This window comes from Rhinolophus hipposideros (genome assembly GCF_964194185.1).
Source record: "Rhinolophus hipposideros genome assembly, chromosome: 20".
Classification (NCBI taxonomy): Eukaryota; Metazoa; Chordata; class Mammalia; order Chiroptera; family Rhinolophidae; genus Rhinolophus; species Rhinolophus hipposideros.
The window spans coordinates 16,602,024-16,621,125 of record NC_138066.1 but is presented as its reverse complement, the minus strand read 5'-3'; the positions used below and the strand labels follow the sequence as shown (position 1 = coordinate 16,621,125).

The window sequence follows — 19,102 nt, the reverse complement described above, 5'->3', positions numbered from 1 at the left end:
AGTATTGAACAAGGTTAAGGAGGAGATAAGAAGACACCTGAACAAAATACAGCCGATGAAGAAAAACTGGTCCCTGTGGCTGCAGCCTACCCAGCACCCGCCCCGTGCCTGGACCTCTCTTTCTTTGGAACGTAAGGCCGGGGAGGGCAGCATTGGGCCAGTTATTACCTCCCACTCTCCAGGGCACACCTGGGAATCAATGGAGCATAGCCTTCCCGAGGGCAGAGATCAGCCCTGGGGGAAAGGGGAGGGAAGGTGGTGGGAACCTTGAAGGCACCCACAAGACTCCTTTGTTTCTAAGTATTCAGTGGCTTGCAGGGGAACAGAATCAGAAACTGTTACTGGTACTCGAGAACTAATTCATGGTATGTGGGGCCATAAGGGTAGATCTTCTATCTAGATTCCAGGCACATGATTAGGAGGAAAAGACCTGAGTGACCAAGCTGCTCCTTACTAACAACAGCTCACACTTACGACGTGTGACAATTAAGTTCGTGAACTTGTTGCGACGACGTTGCTAACCTGTTTTTGCTATTAGAGGGATTATTCATTATGAATTTGTACCAACTGGACAGTTAACTGAGTTTACTATTTGAAAGTGCTGAAAAGGCTGCGTGAAAAAGTTGAAAACAATCTGAACTTTTCACCAACAGTCCATTGCTCTTGCATCACGACAATGCACCAGCTCATGCGGCACTGTCTGTGAGGGAGTTTTTAGCCAGTAACAAATAACTATTGGAACACTCACCTGATCTGGCCCCCACTGACTTCTTTCTTTACCCAAAGATAAAGGAAATATTGAAAGGAAGACATTTTGATGACATTCAGGACATCAAGAGTAATACGACAGCCCTGATGGCCATTCCAGAAAAAGAGTTCCAAATTGCTTTGAAGTGTGGACTAGGCCCTGGCATCGGTGCATAGCTTCCCAAGGGGAGCACTTCGAAGGTGACCATAGTGATATTCAGCAACGAGGTATGTAGCACTTTTTCTAGGATGAGTTTGTGAACTTAATTGTCCGACCTCATATGTGCCAGGCAGTTTTAAGGGCTTAATACATATTAATTCTATTCAGATAACAGTCTTCTGAGATGGGTATTATTAATATCCTTATTTTACAGATGAAGCAACTGAGGCACAAAGAGGTTGAGCCGTTTACCCATCAATCAACTGGTAGCTGGTACAACTGAGATTCTTACTCAAGTGATCTGATGTCCAGGTCCATGTTTTTCAGCACCATGCATTTCTGCCTCTCTTTGAAGGAGAGTGCCACTTTATCTCACATGTGCTGATACTGAGAGTTATGCTTTGCAGCATATAGGAAAGAATGCCTGGACTTAGAAAACTGGAATTCCAGTCCTGGCTCAGTCACCCTGTTTTTGCAGCTCTCAGGGCTGTAAGAAGAGGGCTGGGTCAGGTTCTATCCAACCCTGCACCACTTGTAGGTAGAAAAGGAATCTGACATTCTGCCTTCTACACTGAAACGGCATCTTTTCTTTCCCCCCTCTTTCCTCCTTTTTAAAGAGAGCTAGGCACTCCATTCTAAAGGTAGGGTCTGGGACTGGAAGCAAGAACCTTTCAATCCGCCCTGCCCTCAGTTCCATCATCTGGGAAAAAGAGTTGTTCTCCAGGTACAGGAGCCAGCATTCATAGGTATTGCTTGGGCCTGGCATGGCTCAGCCCTGCCCTCTAGCCTTCTGACGGCCAAGGTCTGGCAGAGCGGTGAGTGGGCGGAGCCAAGGCACAAAGAACCAATCAGAGGAAGAAGCCACTTGGGCTTGTTTTCTTGTTACCCGTTTGAACTGTCAGCGGCGCTCTGAACTGCAGTAAGTAGAAGATGGGCATGCATTTCATCTTTCATAAAGCCATTTGCTGGAAGAGGTGGTCTGGCAACTTAGATATGATTTGGTTCATTTTCTTTGGCTAGAAAGACAAGACTAAACCTATCTATCTAGATTGGTTAGGGACTTGGGGCACTCCTAGCATGTTTTGTGAAATGATCTTGCCTTTACCTTTATGCACTAGACCACCATGCAGCCAGAGGCCAGTGGTTTGCCCCTCTCACTTGATACGGACGATTCTGAATGAAGCATGCTAATAATTTTTAGTTCAAGGCAGTGTTTTCTCTGGAAACCAGCAAATTGTTTCTTTTGCTAGAAATTTGGAAACTGGAAACTGAGCCTTCGCAACACAGCAGTGCTGCCTTGTATGTGATGAATGGCACCACTAAAATCTCTCGTGATGGATCTGTGGAGGGGTGGGAGAAGTGGTGAACCTCTGCCTCCACCCCTAGCCTGTTTTAGAGAACTACCCTTTGGCCCTTTCTCCCTTCCTCCACCATTGACATCAAGTTCTAACGATGGGAAAAGGTTCAAGCTTTTACTTTGAACAGTCACTCCCCATTTCTAGAGTGATCTGAGGTGTCTTGTGCTGAAAGCTTGTGAGCTTTCACCAATGTCCAGAGAGGTCACCCACCCAAGAAACCCAGTCCCTTCTGGGGCAGGTCACAGCAGCTGTCCCAGAGCAGTCATTCTGCACCACAGATGGTAGAGGAATTTTGGTCCCCTTGCTTATTCATTCTAACATTCAGGTGGTGGCTTTGGCAAGGACCTCTTTGGCTAGGCAAGTTCCCAGCTTGGTCACTTGATTGGAACCACAATGTCTGAAATAAACTTTAGTGATCCTATTTCCCACCCAGTCTTAATTTTGAGGGACGCAGAAAGTTATGTTTTTTTCCAGAGCTCAGCTATCTCTGAAGGGTGTGCTTGATGGAGACCACCACTAATTGCTTCATGTTTATCATCAGTGTTCTCTTCCAACCCCTCCACCTTCTCCAGCACCCACCCTCTTTGTGGCACTTGATCAAGCACACGTGTTTCATCTTCAAAATAAAAATTTATTCAGTCTGTAACAAGAACATTGAATCTGCACATTTGCGCACAAGTTCACATTAAAAACAGCGGAGCACATCAGTAATAAAAAAAATCTATGATACAAGTGGAACATCCCAACCACCAGGAAGATTAAGGAAGGGGATGAGACCACTCTTTATATTCTGCTTCAAATGCCTCAAAAAGGTCCCAGAGATTCCAGGGAGCACCTGCTTTAATAAAATGTGAGAATAAAAGTTTGGGGTGGCCTGGGGTAAAGGTAACAGTCAATGGGAGAGTCTTTTGGACTTGTTTTCCACATTTAGAACAAGTCCTACAAAATAATGTAGAAAGAAAAAATAAAAAGGCACCTTAAGCTATATCGAGCAAACCAAAATCCAATGAAACATAAAAATCAAACAATTCTTTGTGGGCTGATCAATTAGGAGACCTTTCAGGGCCAGTTACCCAATTTTCAGACTGGTCATCAGCTTGAGTTAAGCCCTGGGCCTGAGCTCTGCGTGTGTGTACAGGGTGCTGCCACCAGGGTTGAGATGAGCACACAGATGGCAGCACTAGGCATACACCTCTTGGGGCATCTTCCAGCCCACGAGGGATAATTCCAGTTTAGAAATCCTGTCCTAGATCTCTGGGGCACTGAGAAAACGAGGCTGGTTCTCTTTTCATAGCTGGAGCCAGGCCTCGTCACCCTCCACTTCCAGGCTGGAAAAATACAAAAGCACCTCGCAGTAGCTTTGTGGCATCAGGAACCTCAAGCCCTGGGAGGAGGGTTACGAGTGTGCGGCTTCCTGCTTTGGTGGCAGGCTTTCCCCTAATACGGGGGTCGGGAAGCAAATACATTTATGCCTAATACATGCCTTGTTCTTTTAGTTTGCAAGGGAAAACAAAGTCCAAGATCCTGTTAAGTTGGATTGGTGCTGAAAGAGCTAAAATGTCACCTCATCTACCATCAAAAAGCAAAAAAAACGACACTAGCCATTCACCATTACAACCATCACTGTAAGACACACAATCACTGAAGAAATGACGACTATTTCCACAGAGTGTCGGATGGGAGTGCAAGACATGGATGGAAGTCAGCTCCAGGCTTTCCCTGCCTACTCAGGAGAGCTGACGCCACAGCCTTGCTGTGGGAGGACCCCCAGGACAGTCAGGTCTGGGTGCCTGGAGGAGGAGACTGAGCTGCCGTCAAGATGATGCATGTTTTAATACACAATGTAAACAAAGTATCCACAAATAGTTGTTCAAAAAAGCCAAAGAATGGCTTTGTTTAAAAATTTTAAAATGCCCTTAAAAGTGACCCTTTTTGCATAATGCTTCTTAAAGAAAACAACTCCCACAAAAACATCTTTACCAAACATGCCTAGATCACTTCAGAACTAAAATCCTCAGGTGGAACGGGTGATTTCTGTGAGCTGCCACGTCTTAGAAGCGTCAGGTCTTTCCAACGGCATCTGTCTGGGGCCCTTTAGCAGGAGGGGACCTCAGAGCCTGGGTTGTCATCCTCAGGCTGTCTTTGGAGCTCTTGGTAATTCCCAAAAAAGAAAGAGGAAATACAGTTGGGATAAAGGTACAGAACCAGGATAATGCAAGATAAAAGAGCCGGAAGAGGCTGAGATGCTAGTAATGATCCCAAACATTCAGAATCTGAAAGGCAACCAAAATGAGGAGAGATATTACTATACTACAATACTATACGTCTACTACGTATACTATACACTACTCCTAAGTGTTTCTAAAGTCAAGAAAGGATTGGGCTTTCTCTCCTTCTTACTGACCAGGTAACCATCCAGACTACAGCTCAAAACCTGTGCTCCTGGGGCTTTTTACCCCATGCACCAAAATGCTCTCTCTCCCCCTGCCCTTCAGAGAAAGTGAGAGTCAGACTACCGTGGTTTTCAAAATAAAGATAAAGAGAGGCACTGAGCAAGAGGTCAAGACTTTTCCTACTCATCTCTCAATCTACCAGAACTGCTGTTCCAGGCTGGGTTGTCCATGAATAGAAAAGTGAAACGGGACACCCGAGATTATAAAAAAGTTTGAAAAGTCCTTGATAACTCCTCATATTCTTCCCCTGGACCGCTCAGCTACGTAAATGAACACAAGAACACCCAGTTGTGGGAGTTTGAGAGAGCTGGCAAAGCCCCATGGCAAGACTGAATTACAGACCTGGTAGAGGCTGTTTATTTAGGCAGGTAAATTAAATGTTAAAAAAAAATAATAAAAAACATAAATTAGAAAAAAAGGCAGAGCAAGAACATTTCCTCTACTTTTTTTTTTTTTACAAAGTTTTTGTTCTTCACAGCATTAGCAGGTTTCCTCCCCACCTTTGTTATTTAACACACTGAGCATTGAAGGAAGCAGCAGGGGAGAAGAGAGAACAGTACAGTCTTGACTATCCTGCTTGTACTTCTCAATGTGAGGGATGTCACCATCTCAAGGGAAACCACTCTCTTAACCTCCATGCAAATCCTCCTGTCCCCACCCCTGCCACAACTCCCTGTCCTTTCCCTCTCATAGTGGTGGTGCAATTGCCTCAACAAGATAGGCCAGTTTCGGTGGATGAACCCTGGAAAGTCATAGCCCTGTCTTGCAAGCCTCCTCACACTGGGACATGCCATCTAACAAAACACTTTAGAACACATTAAACGTCCTGGAATCACCAAGCTGTGTGGACGATACATTTGAACATTTAAGGAAACTATTTAGGGACAGCACGGGTACATACAATCACCACACCATAAAGACACTTAGAGCGGGAGGCTTCTGTCCAATCTGCCTCCTGACAGTGACATCAGACCCAACCATGGCTTCCACACGGCAACTAGATTCACAGCTCCCCGAGCAGCTATGAGTGGCCTCAGCCCCCTTCTCTCTCCCCTTTGGGTCACCCTACTTACTACCTGCTCCCACCAAACACTGGCCTCTGACATCACCTTGACAGTCTGTGAACCTCTCTCTTCCTTTCAGGGCTGTGATGAACCAAAAACCTAAATCTCAAGTCTGTACTCGGTCAGACTCTTAGCAACGGGGACGTCAACCAAAGCAAACAGGAAGCAAGTGTGCAAACCTCTCCAGTTCTGATGAGCTGCAGAGGGTGTCTCATTCTAGGCGAAACCTGTTTTCGGTAAGAAGCGGAAAGAGGCCTGTTCACGGCAGGTACACCTACGCGAGGATCTCCACAATAGCAGCAAAGCGACAGCATCCTAACCGGAGTCACGAGAGGCGCCTGCCCTGGGCTGCGGCTTCCCTGCAGACTCCCAAACCTAATCCCTCAGGGGCAGGGGCGTCCACCCTGGGCCACAGGCGCACTCACACACACACGCCCTGGCTGGGGTTCAGCTCCCCGCAAACCACGTTCTGAGATTTCAGTCTGAGAGGAATCAGCCTTCAGTCAAACTGTGATCTAACGGGAACCCGTAGGGCTTTCTCTGAGGAAGTAACTAACAACGCGTAATGTGGCAGGAGCTGGCAATTAGAAGTCTCCACTGAAACGAGTACAACCGTCAATATACTCTGCAGATTTCTACTCACACCCACCAGTTTTATTTCTGTGGTGTCTGTGTTTTCCAGTTGCAGCTTTACTCCTTCTTAAAAAGAATAAATCAAAAAGACCCTATGACATCAACAACAAAACACTGTAAGAAAGTGACATTATGTACATAAATACTGTGTATAAACTAGAGCAATGACAAATCTTCCAGGAAAAGAAGGGAGAAAAAAAAACTTACGTCAAGTGTTAACAGTGATAGTATCAAAAAGAAAACTTTGCATTCAATGGAGGTTATACATGTGTAATGTAACAATTCAAATATCATCTATGAAATTAAAAAAACAATAGGCAGCACTGGGAGCAACAGCACGAGGGAGAAAAATAATTGAAAAAAAATATGGCCATTAAACTCAAAAGACCCACAGAATTATTCAAGTAATGAAAGGGTTAAAACCCTACCTATGGATTCATTTTACAAGAACACACTGACTTTCAATTGCTGTTTTTCAAACTTGTCGCTATTGGGTCTGAGCTGGGAGGGTGCTGCAGAGCCCATTTCCGGTAGGGAGGGCCAGGACCACCACCCGCGTGCAGCCCAAGGACCCTACGATAGGGGGTGGCAGCCTCTCCACCCCCGACTTCACCTCTTCCTCCTTACACTTTACAGAGGACCTCTCGGATTTTGTTTGGGGTTTGCTTTTAATTTAATTAGAAAAATTATTTGCTTGGGGTAAAACCTATTTGCTTGGTAAGTTTACAACGCCCGCCATGATAGCATGCCTTTCTGTAATGATCCACTGTGAAGTACAAGAAATGGATTCCAGAAGACCTGAATCTCCCTCCCCCCAAAGCAAAGCAGAACTCGTCCACTTCAGGAATTCCAACGGGCCGGGGTTGGGGACCAAGGCCGACAGCATGCTGACGTCCAGTCCTGCTGCCCTTCAGCCCATCTGATGCATCGGGTCTGGAGAGCAAACCATCCACACACAGGCCCAGGGTAGCATTTCCAACTTCCGGCTTCATCCCCACTGTCCCCGTCTACTTCCCTTTCTTAAGCAAGGAAGCACACCTTTTCTCTCAGAGGGCAAAATGAGAGAAGCAGGTGGCAGTTGACTGAAAAACAGCAATTTGCCTTTGATAAAGGTGTTCTATGAAAATGAGTATTTTCTGAGGTTTGAATTTTCTAAACATAAAAAAATGATAAAATGGTCTTGCCGTCCAAATCAATCTCTCTTTCACACACAGAGAAAAAAAAACCCAAACCCTGCATGCGCCAGGAACAGTAAAATGACCAAAAAATTATAAAATTAACCAATAAAGTGCATGTTCCTTACATATTACACCTGCCCCTTTTATAAACATTTCTTTTAGAAAGTCACATGTGTAGGCTCAGAATCACATGGTATTATAGAAGGGGTTGGTTGTCCGTTTTTTATCATTTGCTTTTTTCAGCCTCCTAAGGGGGTGAGTTCTGCTGTGCTGTTGACGGTGGGAAGCCCAAGCCAGCGCGGGAGCTGCGCCTGCCCACTGCGGCCCCTGGGTCTGGAGCAGAGGCCGGTCTCCTTCTGAACGAGTCAATGCAGGTGCTGCCTTGGAGAGCAAACACTGCTGACTGTAACCAAACTCTTTGGCGTACTGTACGAGGGGCCTCTCGACGGGCTTGCTCTGCGCAAGACACTCTGTTGTTTTAAGTTGCTCTATAAAATACTTGGTGGGCTCTGGGCTCTGGGGGGCATCTGGGTTTTCTGGGGGCTCACGGGCCTCCATGGCATGCATGCCGGAGTCCGTTCTGATGAAGGGCTGAAGCAGTTTGAGATGAGGGGACTCAGACGAGACAGGCTCCCTCTCCAGTAAACAGTCTTTACAGAGGTCCAAGTAACCTAACTTGGCGAGGGAGGCTGACCGCTGCATGTGGAACGGTTTGGGGAGCCCTCCCTGGCACGCGGCTCGGGACGCGATTTCTTGAGTGAGCTCCCTTACCACACGGGGGCTGTGGCCGAGGCCCTTTGTACTGTCACCACTACAGCTATGTGGGAGGCTACAGGCTGCAGGTGATGGGTCTAGTTTTTCTTGTAACTGCCCAATGTTGTCACCAAGTTTGCTAGTTAAACTTAGGTCTTCACTACTTAGCTGGGAGCCCTCGTATGGCACTTCCTGGCCACTGGAGAGGGGACCCTCCTGATTTTCTTTCCGGCCACACTGCTCCGCAGAGGGCTCGCCGTCTGTGGTGCTGCTTTGCTCTGTGACGCCTTCCAGGTGGACCACAGTCTGGGGATGCAGGAAATCCAAGTTGGCAGATGGTATGTGAGTTGTGTGACTGACAAAAGGCGCTGCTGTGTCCAGGGCTGTGGAGGGGCCGCTGTCGCCGTCTCCAGGGCTGCTCACGGTAGAGGTCAGGTAAGCGGGCCTGTTGTGCTCAGGAGATGAAGAGTGAGGCAGAGGTAGCACTTTGGGGTGCAGAGAAACGTGGTCGGGGCCCAGCGTCCTGTTCAGATTTTCATCCAGTGCGCAGAGGACAGTGATGGACTTCTCCACTTTCACTTTCCTTAGTCCTTGCTCCCCACTCTTTTCACTGATGGCCGTTTCACCCTCTGGCCCCGTGTGATCAGGTGACGTAACTGTATGGGTATACTCAATGATTTCTATCTTCTTGGGAAGGGGAAGAGGAAATGCCTGCATCTCAGATCCCTGGCATGAAACCACAGTCCTCGGCACCTTCAGGACTCCTTCCTGCTCTGTCCTAGTATCTGGCCCTGGGCACCCCGGGGGAGCCGGCAAGGGCTGAAACTCCAGCAGCGCGGCTGCTGGGATGCCGGCGTCTTGCTCACAGTGGGGCAGTGAGCCAGCCTCAGACCCACCACTTTTCCTTTTGCCCTTGTTCATCCCTGCTTCCTTGGGGACAAATGCATGTTCTAGGGTGGCTCCATCACTCTTCCCTTTTGGTGCTAGGTCTGCCACAGAGGAATCCTTCTTGGAATTCTTGCGAGAGGACAATGAGGTACCAGTAGGGGCAGCACCATGGTGCTCCCGCAAGCGCTCCTCCAACTCCAAGGTGGCCCGCCTCACGGACCCAGGGCACCACTTGGCACCAGGGTGCACCCCTGGGCCCCAGAGCTCTTGTTCTCCCTCAGCTGCTTCGTCTTCTTCCAAGTCTGTGGTGGATGAGTGTGCGGTTAGGCAGCCTTCTGGGTCCCACTTCCCTGAGTCTTTGGCTAGTTCAGGCTGGGCTGTGCAGGAACCCTCATTCTGCTCATTTCCAGGTCCGTGCTCCAGGGCCTGGGCCCCCTCAAGGGGCATTTCCAGGGCGGGGTTCTTCTTTGGTGTATGGCATGGGTTAGACAGAGTGTCTCCTTTCAATTGAATCTGTCCAACTCCTTGACTGATGGATTCAATCTCAGTGATGATTTCTTTGACTGAAATTGCATTTTCTGAGTGAGACTGCATGAAGATGTCTGGGCTGACCAGTTCTGAGATTGCCTGAGAAGAGAAAATAGTGACACGGTTATTGTGAATCATAGTCTAATTGAAAATGCCTTTTTTTCGTTTACTACTCTTTTTTTTTTTTGCTTATTAATCCTCTATCCAGGAGAACCTTCTGGCTATGAGGAAACGAGTCATGGAGTGCCTGGGACCGTCTTCTGCCCAGGACTGTACTTTGTTTTGTCATACAAGAAAAAAACATTCATCAAAGGCAGAGATACAAAATTAGTTACAGGCTGTATCGCTGTCTACTGAACTTTCTGTTCTGTTTACTCAAATAGGATTCCAATCTAATACCTTGCTCCAAAACGGAACAGCATTCGGCCTTGGAGGCTCCTAATTTTCCTAACACCAGGAGCCTTCAGGATTTAGGCCATAATGGGGTAAATGAAACCTTTCCTCTCTGGCCTATCAACTTCCAGTCAGTCTAACCTAGTTTGAAAGGAAGAGTTGCATGAAGGGCTCTGTGGCCACGTTAGACATGCCCAGTGTTAGGGCAAGATGGACGAGGCTATCATCTGATGTCTGATTTGGAGACACTGCTCTCTTCTCTCCCCTTGCCAGCTTGCACCCACGGCCTCCCACTTCCTCTCCTAGCAGCAGCATCCCAGCACATGAGGGCACTCTGTCTGATCACACAATTTCCAAGTTTCACATGGCTCCCCCCGGGAAAAGTTTACTTGTCTTATGCTGCCATGCGCCTGCGCGAACTAAGAAACTGACTCTGCCATGTTACTCTTCTACCAGTTACGAATTCCCAGATGGATTTAGAACAAGGTCAGAGAAAATTGGCCAAAGCGAAAACAAGTCCTATAGTAAAGAAATAAGAATTTCAAAATCTGGACACGGCCCTTGGACACTTCTTAAAGTGACATCGTTATGAACATCAACATACTTTGTTAACATTTTTGTAAGCCTTCAAAGTACAATATTTGCCTAGGCATTGTTCTGGTCTTTCCCCTTCAAAAGCGACTCTGAGCTAGTACAAACTAACAAGGTCAGTTCTGCCTTTGGGAGAAATCTGCCAGGACATGAGGCAGAGGTAAACTTGCCAAGACTGGGAGAGAAGCCACAGCGGGCCTGGTGTATGTACGGGCTGTGGAGGGAGTGCTCATATGACCAGGGACTTGCAAAAGAGCTATTTCTGTCAGAGCTGCTCCACCGACTGGTCCAAAGGAGAGCTCAAGCTAGGTTCCCCAGCAGAAACGAAACACAGAGGCATAGGCTTTGGGAAGAGGAGAAGACAGAGACGACGACTGCCCTGGGGTACAGTTAAGGAGAGAGAACAGATGAGTAATGGACAAGGTGGTGAATATAAGTAGATAAGACATCAGGAGATGTTAAGAATCTACTCAGCTCCACTGAATTCAGTAAGTTAGGTTTGGTATGTTAGAGTAAATCTGTCATCATTTCCTTCCCAACTACGGTATTATATTGACACATTATATTGATTAAAATGCATCCTAATTTCAGAAGTGTCAAAATGAGAATAAGTGTGAGTCTTGGAAATGATGATACACAGTAATCCTTTCCCTGGTCTGAGATGGCTCATTAGAGTTCATCTATCTCTGAGAAGAATCTTCGGATTCTGTCTGCTCTCCAATCACTTCCCCAAACCATCCCTCAATTCTTGAATACCACAGGGTTTGAGATGAGGAACAACTCAGAAACATTATTAATAGCAAGAACTCAGCATGGGAATCAGGTGCTAGACCGGTTTACACATGTCTAGTATCTGAATTTTCTGAGACAGAAATTTCCAAACAAATCTATCTTTTCAGAGAGACACAAGTCTCACTCAGGCAGCGTACGAAGTCCCCGGCCTTTCACTGCTGGTGAGATTTGATCTGAACTGCAGAGGTCCAGGGAGGGGACCTCTCCTTATTCAGCCAGGACATTTGTTTTGGCTAATCTCTTCTTCCCTCATCCCTTCTCAGAAGTGCTTCCAATGACACCCAAAACCTGGAAAGATAAATTCCTCAAAAGGCAACTAATTTAAAAAAATACTTAAACTCTATACGTTTTCAAGGAAAGTCTCTCTCCCATGCTGCCTTCTTAAATCTTCAGCAACATCAAAAATAAAGTGGACACAGCTGAATCCCAAATATTTTGTCTTTGAAGAGCACTTCATTAGGTGGAGAACTCTAAAGATAGTTTTTACCTTTGACTGTTCCTCATCTATCGAAGATTCTTCCGATGCATGCGGAGTGTTACTCAAAGAGCTGCTTCTTTGATCGTCAGCTGTCACTTCAGAAGGGGCTACTTCTGTCACTGACATGCGACAGCTCTCACTCCTTCCTCCACCCACTTCCTCCATCCTTGAATGGGAAAAAGATCGTGACCGGGTTTCTTGAGAAAGCTCCACAAACTTCTCCAGGGCACTAAAAAAATCAATGCGGTCTGTACTGAAATCTGAGACGCCAGCCTGGCAACTGGGCTGGGGGCTCGGTGACTCAGGATCAGGGGACATGGGGACGTCTTTCAGGCGAGATGTCAACTCTTCCATAGGCAGTAAGTGGACTGTCATGTCTGCTTTCAGTGCGTCTGTCTCCAAATCTTCCACTGTTAAGTCTGGAAACTTGTTGGCCATTTCTGGGGCCTGTCCGGGCTGGATTAAGGCTTTGGATGCATGGCAGTTGTCAAGAGGGAATTTTGATTCACTGAGACAACACCCTGACGTGCATCCATTGATGTCATTCAGGTTTAATTCATCTTCAATCTGTCCAGCATGAAATTCCCTGGAAGTAAACTCCAAGCAGATCACTCTTTCTTTGGTACATAGGCCTTTCTGATTTTCATCTTGTGGGACAACATGTTCCACGAAGACGGGAGGTATGGGTGGGTGACTCTCCATGGTCTTCACCTCGGCGATCTGGTCTGCTGAGGTGGTGATCTCCTTCTTGTTGAGTTCTAGCCCTGGTTTGCAGATGGGTTCATGGTGGTCTGAGAGGTCGCTATCTGAATGAGATCTCCAGAGCTTGTTATGCCGCTGTTTGCTGTGGAGGACATACACAAGACATGCCTTACTCTGGTTTATGACAACAATCAACACCCTCTCAGGAAACCACTCCCAGGTAGACTTAAATCTTAACCTGCAAGATGCTTTGCAGCAGGCAATAACCAATTGAAGATGTTCAATTTAACCAATTTAACAGCAAAATTTAACAGCAAAAAACAAAGCAAAACAACAAAAACAAATAGATGAGATCTGACTTTTTAGCTATCAGACTGACAAAAACTCAAATGGTTGTTAACAGGCGTTGATGATGGTATGGCCCAACAAGCCCTCTCATTTACAGCTGGTAGAAATGTGCACTGGAGCATTTAAAGAGTGACAATTCTGGCAACAAGGCTCCAAACTTGACCCTTTAACCAACAATTTTTTTAAGAATTTGTCATGGAGAAATACTACTATAAATGCACAAAGATATACACAGAAGGATGTTCACTCTAACACTGTGGTCCTAAAAATATGAGACCCCGCCATCCCCTGAGAGGATTTATTTCAATTACAGTTCATATACCTCTATGCTAGGAAGCTGGCAAAAACAGTCAGGTATTTCAGTGCAATGATGTCCAAGGCATACTATTAAGTGAAAAAGCATGGTAAACACATTTGGAATGGTCAGTTCCCATGTTAGAACAAGTATAGGAAAAAAGCTGTAGGACTATCATCAAACTGGTAACAGTTCTTTCAAGGAAGGCAAAAATACTTTCGGGGAGGGCTTTACTTCAATACTCCGTATTTCTATAATTTTTGAACTTTTAAAATAATGAGAATGGTTAACAATAACCAGAAAAAAACGACAACAAAACAGCATTCAAGTAATACAAAGAGAAACAGTCTATTGGAGCCCATTACAAATCCTCATAATTGGGATGAAAGCTGATATAGGATTAATCACTGACGTGGAAGTGTGTAGAGGATGGTAATTTTTCTTGAATTAGAAAGCAAAAGTGAGGCTAGTAAACATGGAGAAAAAGGTTGGTAACAGAACAGAAGAAGATGAGCATGAAGCATAGGTCCCTTTCAGAAGGATCTCTGGATAAAAAACATTAAGCTAAGGTGACACCTGGAAAAGCAGGTAGGCCAAAGGAAGACCACACACACACACAGACACACACACACACACACACACACACACACACACACAGCCCCCACCCCCATCCGCCCTTTGGTTTATTTTATGGAGGGAAGGAAGGTCTGATGTGAGGATGAGGTTTCATTTCAAACCACACTCTCCAACAAGGAAGCACAGTTCCCAAAGCCCTAGCCAAAATGAGAAAGGTGGCTCTGTGGGTGGTCACGATCACCTGCCCAGGGAATAGGTCACTAAATGGTTTATGGGGTATGGTTTCCATGACTTACAAGCTGATGAAGAGTGACCTAACTGCAGGGCAGAATGGGAAACAGCCCAAAACAACTTACCCCGGGCTCAGGGCCACGCCTGCCTCAGAGGCCTGTAAATCTCTGCTGAGTCACGCGCCTGCACTAATGTGAACCCATTTGTTCTCAGCTCTGCACCTGCTCTCAGCTCCCCCTGCCTGTCTGCTGCTTGGGTGGGGCTCTCTCTGACTCAGACCTGCACAGCAAAAGGATGCTTTTCTGGGTAGGGAGCAGCTCGGTCTGTTTATGAAGACGCGCTAAAATCAATCAGTTGGGTGTAAGGTAGGGTTTTCACTCTTTGCAAGCTGCAAGAACGCCAGCCACCCCTAGGAGGAGACAACATATCACACATCCCAAACGAGTGAGTGGTTTTGAGGAGGGACAAGCTGACTGGTTGCATAGGGGAGGCCTAAACTGTACGTTGTAACCAAACAGTGCCCATGTGCTTCCCTTGAAAGTTTCTTCTTTTATATCTAGACACCCTTGTTTCTTGACTGTGTTCTCCAATTTCTATCCCTCAGCCATCATGCAGACGTTCAAACCTATACCAAGTCCTCTCAGCCACCATGGCAGGACAATTCCTCTCACGCAAATGTCTGGGAAGACATCTCAGGGAGCAGCTGTTCTCGTCCTTCTTATAATATAAAATCAGTCAACAGGCAAATGGGATGTTTCCATGATTCTAAGAACACTCCGAAGTATGATTTTTAAAACTGCCTGTAAATCACTAACCCAGTCAGTGGGGAATGAGAAACGGAAGTTATGCTAATAGACACAAACAGTACATGTTTCAGAGGAAGTGGCTGACATCATAGCTGCTTTGCCCAGCAGGGATTTCCTTCTCTTCCTGGAGGAGATAATCATCAGAAAATATTGGGTCAGGGCTCTGGAATTAAACTGACACCTACTTATAAAGGAGAAAGAAATACCCCAATCTGAAGATAGGTGCAACTCTGCCTCCTTTCTCATTTTTGCTATAGGACCTGCAGGAACGTGGTAGGCAGCTCTCTGCTATAGTCAAGATATTCGTTACCATGGTTTCCAAGCGGCTACCCCACACAGCCCTTCCTGACCCCTCCTCTTCTTCCCCCCTCAGGGGTTATTAACCTCTGTTCTGAATTTTGCGCTGATCACTCATTCTCTTTCTTTTCTTTATAGAGTCATCACATTGTTTTTTTCTTAACAAGATACTTCTCAGTTTTGGATGGTTTGAACTTTATATAAATGAAATCATACTGTATATATTCTACAAGGTGGGTCATAGGGCATGTATGAATCATCGGTAACACCAAACTCTTTTTCAGTGAAGCTTCTTCCCAAGCCAGTTTATTCTAATGCTCCATTACTGGTAGGGATAGATGTAAGACATTAGATTATATTTATTGTTTTAAACTCAGCTGACTCCCCCTCCCCAACCTATTCCAGGTAGGCAGTAAGTAAACAAGTTGCCAAAGAGAACTTCAGAGTTGGTTTGTGGCCCGAATGATGCAACCAAGTCTGAGGTTCTTTCCCCCTTGAGTAGGCTCTGACCTGAATTTGGATTCACATAAACACACTGACACACATGAGCTGATTAAGTCATTCTGGGTAAGACTTTGGCCTTTTACTTAGTAAATGAATAAGAAGGAAATCTAAATGACAGGATACACATGATATTCCATTCTCTTGCCTCCACTTGCTTTTCTGTTACATGTTTGAAAAAGTTATACTGAGAAAGACTGCTAAAAATACAGTATCTGTTATAGTAAAATCAGGCTTCTTAGGGCATTATGGTTACTTCTTAGGGCATGAGGCAGCCTGTAGAAAGGAGAAGGAGGAAGAGGGAAAGCTTCAGTAGAGCATTTTCTGTGTGCTGTGCTTTCAGATTATTTCTCTGAAAAGCTATTAAGAAATCCTTTAAACTCCGACTGTGATTGGCTGTCACCTGCCCAGGAATCTACGCCTTCTCCTGCTGGCTGACTGCTGTGCACCAGCTAACGAGACTTCAGTGAGGTCTCCTCTGGCCCTGGGGACAGGGGTGTTCAGAGAATCAAAGCTGACATCTATGAGGACATGTGGCACAAACTCTCCCTGGCTACCACATAGTTTTTCTTACTTGCTTTATACACTGGAACCTAATATCACAGACACATGGTCAGCTTGCAAAAGCCTGAAATCTGAACTTGTCTAATGGAACATAAATCTGCCAGGTACCTGCCTGATCACAGTGCAGAATAACAGACAGGGCCGCTGGCAGTTTAATGGAGGGTTTCAAAACACACACATGCGCGTGCGCACACACACACCCCCTCCCTCCTGCCTCACTCCCCTCCCCCAGCTATAAAAACAGGAAAAATAAAATTAGATATGAACAATATCAGTGGCTTTATGATACCCTCCCTTTAAGGTCTAAGGGAGAATATTAAATATTAGCCGTCCCCAGGCTCTTAAAGACATACTGAAAGATGCACATAGTCCCTAGAGGGGCTATCACTACTTGGCCCACACCCACTCATTCTGATTAAGGGACTGTAAGCAATTCACAGATCACTACAGGGACGTGGTATCACTTTGCTAAACTTCTCTACTACCAAGAGGTCAACGTACCAAGCTAAGAGAGTCAAACAGAGTGTTACCACCTCCGGGTCAGCACCCAGTGGCAACCGGGACGCCACGGGCTAGAGAATGCCAGGACCAGGGCTCTATCTCTTTGGGAAAACTACATACTTCCTGGGAGAAGATACGAAACACAAGAGCTAAGCACCGGGACAGGAAATGGAATCGCTTTGCAAACAGAAGGAGTGGGATTTTTCTAAGGACTTTCCTCTCTTGGTTACCTAAGCTGCAAAGCTCGACAGAGCTTCAGACAGTCACAGGAATCTGGGACTTCTTCTCTGCTCTTCTAAGCTGCAGGCCCTGGAGCAGCACTCTAGCAGCACTCAAGAGTCTGCTGGGCCCCACGCACTTGTAGGTGGTTGGACGGTTAGCTTGCAAGGGCTGTTTCTTGACAACACACCATAGACTGCAGACACCCCAATGGCTGCATACCCAGCAGGCACTCTCTTTTTCCTCACCGGCAGAGGTCTGGTTTGGTGGGGGTGTTCACCATCCCATGGGTTCAGGGAATGTGGCACTTCCCTAGCACAGAGGGGTAAATGTGAATTTGTTTTAGCCAGTTCAGGAAATTCTATTTTCCTAGCCAGTAATTAGTTTTAGGCATATGACCCAGTCCTAGCCAATGAGTCTTGTGGGGGAAGTCTACTGGGGAGCTTCAGGGAAAGGTCTCCCCATTATAATGGAAATGCCCCTTCATTCGGCCAGAAGCTGTGGAATTTACATGTAGATGCCTGGCATGTGCAGACATCTGGCAATCATGAAGAAACAAGTTCAAGCAACAAGCCATTATTAACCAAGGAAGGTAGAGCAGAAAGATGGAGAGTATCAAAGTCCCTGATTACAGCACCGAGCCATGACGAAGTCTGCTTCTGTGCTTCTGGTTACAAGTGATGTTCAGTGGTCCATCTTTTGAAACTACATCTAGCTGGGTGTTAGGCCGGATATCTTGTTTGCCCCTGCAGATCCACTCTTCAGCTTTTTCACCCTGTTCTCTGCTCTCGAGGCTAATCTATGGACCACATCAATGGGCCCCCTTGTCTTCCGTTTTCTGCGGGGTTCGGCTAATGGGACACCCCAGAAGGCGACTGGAGGGAGAACAGTAAAGATAAACCATTTACTCTCCTAGCTTCCTCCTTGCACGGACATTTCAGGCAGGCTCTGTCCTAACTGAAGGTTACTGCTCCTCTCTGAAGGTGCCTTTCTCTCCAGAAGTCTCCTTCTAGGTTCTTGTAACTGCTCCCTTCCTTGCTGGGCCTAGGATCTATTAACAAACAGCTCTGCTGATACAAGTCCCTTGATTCTCCTTCCATTCCACACCTTTGTAAATAGTCCCTTTATAAAGCCATCCTTGAATAATCCTAATCTGAGTATACAGTTTATTGCTGAGATCCCAATGATAGAGGTATTCTATTACTTGCAGCTGAAAGCAGTCTAAGTGATACCCCCAGCACTGGGTTCCAGTTCTTCAAATCTAGGAGACATCACAATACAGGAAATTCCAGGACCACTTCTGAGTCCTTTCTAATGGAGTTGGTGTGTCTGTGGGTGGTGGGAGGCAGTGGTTGGAGAAAGGAGGAGGAAATAAGTGGCATATACATATATCAAGCAGAAAGAAAGAAATGGCACATGCACATATGTTTTCTGGAGGAGGGAGATGAGGAGCGCCCCATCTGCATAACCCTTAACAGTACGTAACGTACATTTGTACACATTTGTAATTATAATAACTCTGTGAGGCAGGTCTCTCAATTTTCATTTTATAAATGGGGTCAGGTGAAGATCAGAACTGTGTGGTAATTTCTCAGAGGTCCAGCAAGGGGTGACCCAGGAACGTAAACCAGACCTACGGACTCAAATTCTGTGGTTTTCTCATTCCCCAGGGCGTGCCCCTCCCTCCATGAATCAAGCCCAATAAGGCAGGATGAAACTGAAAGGAAAGAGGCAGGGTGATTTGTGGGTTTATGCTGCTCTTCTTATTCTCATCTAAGATTTTTCTGAAATTCCTTTAACATCTAAGAAAAACCACATATGCTAAAAAACCCAACCCAACAGCTTGCAGTAGCCTGGGATTCCAGAATAAATACTGAAATTGGCAGGACACATCGTATCCTTCCTCTCAGTGGGTCACGTGAGGACACTGCCTAACATCCGTCGTGTATGTCTGGGAATATACAATATTTATGTCTCATCCAACCCTCACATGCTTCTTTCTTGTGCCAAAAATGACTGCTGTGTCCTACCTTCTGATCTAATCTA

The 19,102-nt window shown here is 46.1% G+C and overlaps 1 protein-coding gene across 3 annotated transcripts in view; it reads right to left on the bottom strand.

The window, feature by feature from the left end:
- Positions 1-2,884: 2,884 nt before the first annotated feature.
- The window catches only part of SSH2 (slingshot protein phosphatase 2), a 221,635-nt gene continuing 205,417 nt past the window's right edge, over positions 2,885-19,102 (bottom strand). For all 3 annotated transcript variants that reach the window (XM_081027073.1, XM_081027075.1, XM_081027074.1), the window contains 2 exons: positions 12,026-12,860; positions 2,885-9,861 (listed from right to left, as the gene is read on the bottom strand). In XM_081027073.1, the coding sequence (XP_080883199.1) occupies positions 7,780-9,861; positions 12,026-12,860 (2,917 nt within the window). In that variant the 3' untranslated portion in view covers positions 2,885-7,779. The remainder of the gene's footprint in view (positions 9,862-12,025; positions 12,861-19,102) is intronic.